A 2,320-nucleotide genomic window follows, 5' to 3' on the forward strand; every position below is an offset into this window, starting at 1 on the left:
TGGCTGGTGGTTGGTGTATAGTTCCAACCTTGATGGTCTCTTTTGTGTGTGCTGTGCCCTGTTTCTCAATGCCAAAGAGAGAAAACAAATGGGAGTGTTAGTAAATGCCCCATTCACAAAATGGCACAAGAAAAGCATGGTAATAGGCAGCCATTCAACAAAAGCGTATCACTTGGCTGCAGTTGAAAATGCTCAGTTGTTTCTCCAGTCAGTTGAAAAACCTCAGACCCAAATCTCTGTCCTTATGGACAGTAAGAAGAAAGCCAATATCAAAGAGAACAGGCACATACTCAAGTCTGTAGCAGAGAGTGTACTATACTGTGGTCGCCAGTGCATTGCACTTAGAGGTACATCTGAGAAGCAGAATTCTACTGGCAATCCTGGAAACTTTTTGGCCCTGATGAAACTACTTTCAAACCATGATGAGAAGCTGAAGCAGCACATGGAACGGCCAAAGCTCAGAAATGCCACCTACCTCTCACCCCAAACCCAAAATCAAATGATTGACGTGATAGGAAAGCGAATAATTCAGGCCCAGATTGTGGACGAGGTCAAAAATGCACAGATCTATACAGTCATGGCTGATGAGGTGACATCCCATAATGTAGAGCTGATGCCATTGTGTGTAAGGTTTGTGGACAAAGATCTAAATATCAGGGAGGAATTGCTGGAGATTTGCTCTCTGCCACGAATCACAGGCAGCCACATTGCAACCGCAATTAAGGATGTGCTGAGTCACCTCAACATAGAGATTGGTGATTGCAGAGGCCAGGGGTATGATGGTGCCAGCAACATGAGCAGTGAAAATGTTGGTGTCCAGGCTCTGATCAAGAAGGAAGCACCTAAAGCAGTGTACATGCACTGTAATGGGCATTGCCTGAACCTTGTCATTGCACGCTCCTGTGCTCTTCCACTTGTGCGCAACATGATTGACAAGATGAAGTCTACCATCATATTCTTCACCTACAGCCCAAAGAGGGAACAACTACTTATGGAGATTGTACATAAGGATGCACACTCTATGGGACAGAGAAAACCACTGATTGACATATGTCGCACAAGATGGGCAGAAAGACATGATGCATACAGCCACTTTTATAGTGCCTTCGTCTTTATTGTTAAGGCTCTAGAAGTCATCGCACTTGGTCTCCATACAGAAGATTACAGCCAAGATGTCACCACTGGCTGGCAGGGCAAGTACAAAGCAGAGGCCTATAGTCTCTTGTCTGGGCTCCAAAACTTCGGTTTCATCCTGACCTTTCTCACCGTCTATCAAGTCTTGTCCCACCTTACAGGCATCACAGTGAAGCTGCAAAAAACCTCAGTTGACATCGTGGAGGCATTTAGCATGGTAGATGAGGTCAAGAATATCTACAAGGAACTACGTGAGACAATTGAGGATGACTTCAACCAGATCTACAAGCAAGCTATCAGGATGGCTGCTCAGGTCGATGTTCAGCCTACCAGTCAACCACGTGTTGCTGGAAGGCAGACACACAGAGAAAATGTACCTGCTGAAACTGTGAAGGACTACTATCGTCGCAACATGGCTATACCTTTCCTAGACCATGTCATCTTGGAGTTTGAATCCAGATTCAGTCCTCTATCTGTTACCGCATCAAGGCTCCTGGGTCTTATTCCGTCTATACAGTGCAACTCAGGTGTGACAGTGGACATTTCTGAAGTAGTCCAGCTTTACCAAGATGACTTACCTTCACCAGAGCTGATTGACCAGGAACTGAAACGCTGGACACTGAAGTGGCAAAACAAGCCATCAGAACACAGGCCAACTTCATGTGCTGAGGCAATCAAACAATGTGATGCGCTGATCTACCCAAACATCTTCAAGCTTCTCAAAATAGCTTGTACTCTGCCAGTCACGTCATGTGAATGTGAACGGTCGGCCAGCACTCTCCGGAGACTGAACACATTCATGCGTAGCAGCATGGGAGAGGACCGCTTGTCATCCCTGGCCCTCATCCATACACACTATGACATGGCAGTCAACCTGGATGAAGCTGTGAACATATTCTCCAAATTGCACCCAAGAAGATTGGAACTGACCAGTGTACTAAATCCATAAGTGTCAAGACAAATACAGCAAGCAAAGAGGCATTTATAGAGAAATGATGTTGAGAAGAATTATTATTAACATTTCAGTAAAGCTCATTAAATCTATTCTGTTGTTAGTGTGGTCTTTAAACTTATGAACTGTGTATGGACTGACAAAAGTGTTACATGAGGAAGCATTTGACAAAATTGCTTTAATTTCATTAAAAAATGCTATAAATATTTTAGGTGCATACAAAAGCGTGCTCGT

General features: G+C 44.3%; 1 protein-coding gene across 1 annotated transcript; it reads left to right on the plus strand.

Moving 5' to 3' along the window:
- Positions 1-244: 244 nt before the first annotated feature.
- LOC306908774 (52 kDa repressor of the inhibitor of the protein kinase-like) lies at positions 245-2,083 on the plus strand (the record flags this gene model as incomplete). Its single annotated transcript, XM_079481961.1, has 1 exon — positions 245-2,083. The coding sequence occupies one exon, from the start codon at positions 245-247 to the stop codon at positions 2,081-2,083; it is 1,839 nt and encodes a 612-aa protein (XP_079338087.1).
- Between the last annotated feature and the right edge of the window lie 237 nt (positions 2,084-2,320).

Source organism: Barbatula barbatula, assembly GCF_947034865.1.
Source record: "Barbatula barbatula genome assembly, chromosome: 19".
Taxonomy (NCBI): domain Eukaryota; kingdom Metazoa; phylum Chordata; class Actinopteri; order Cypriniformes; family Nemacheilidae; genus Barbatula; species Barbatula barbatula.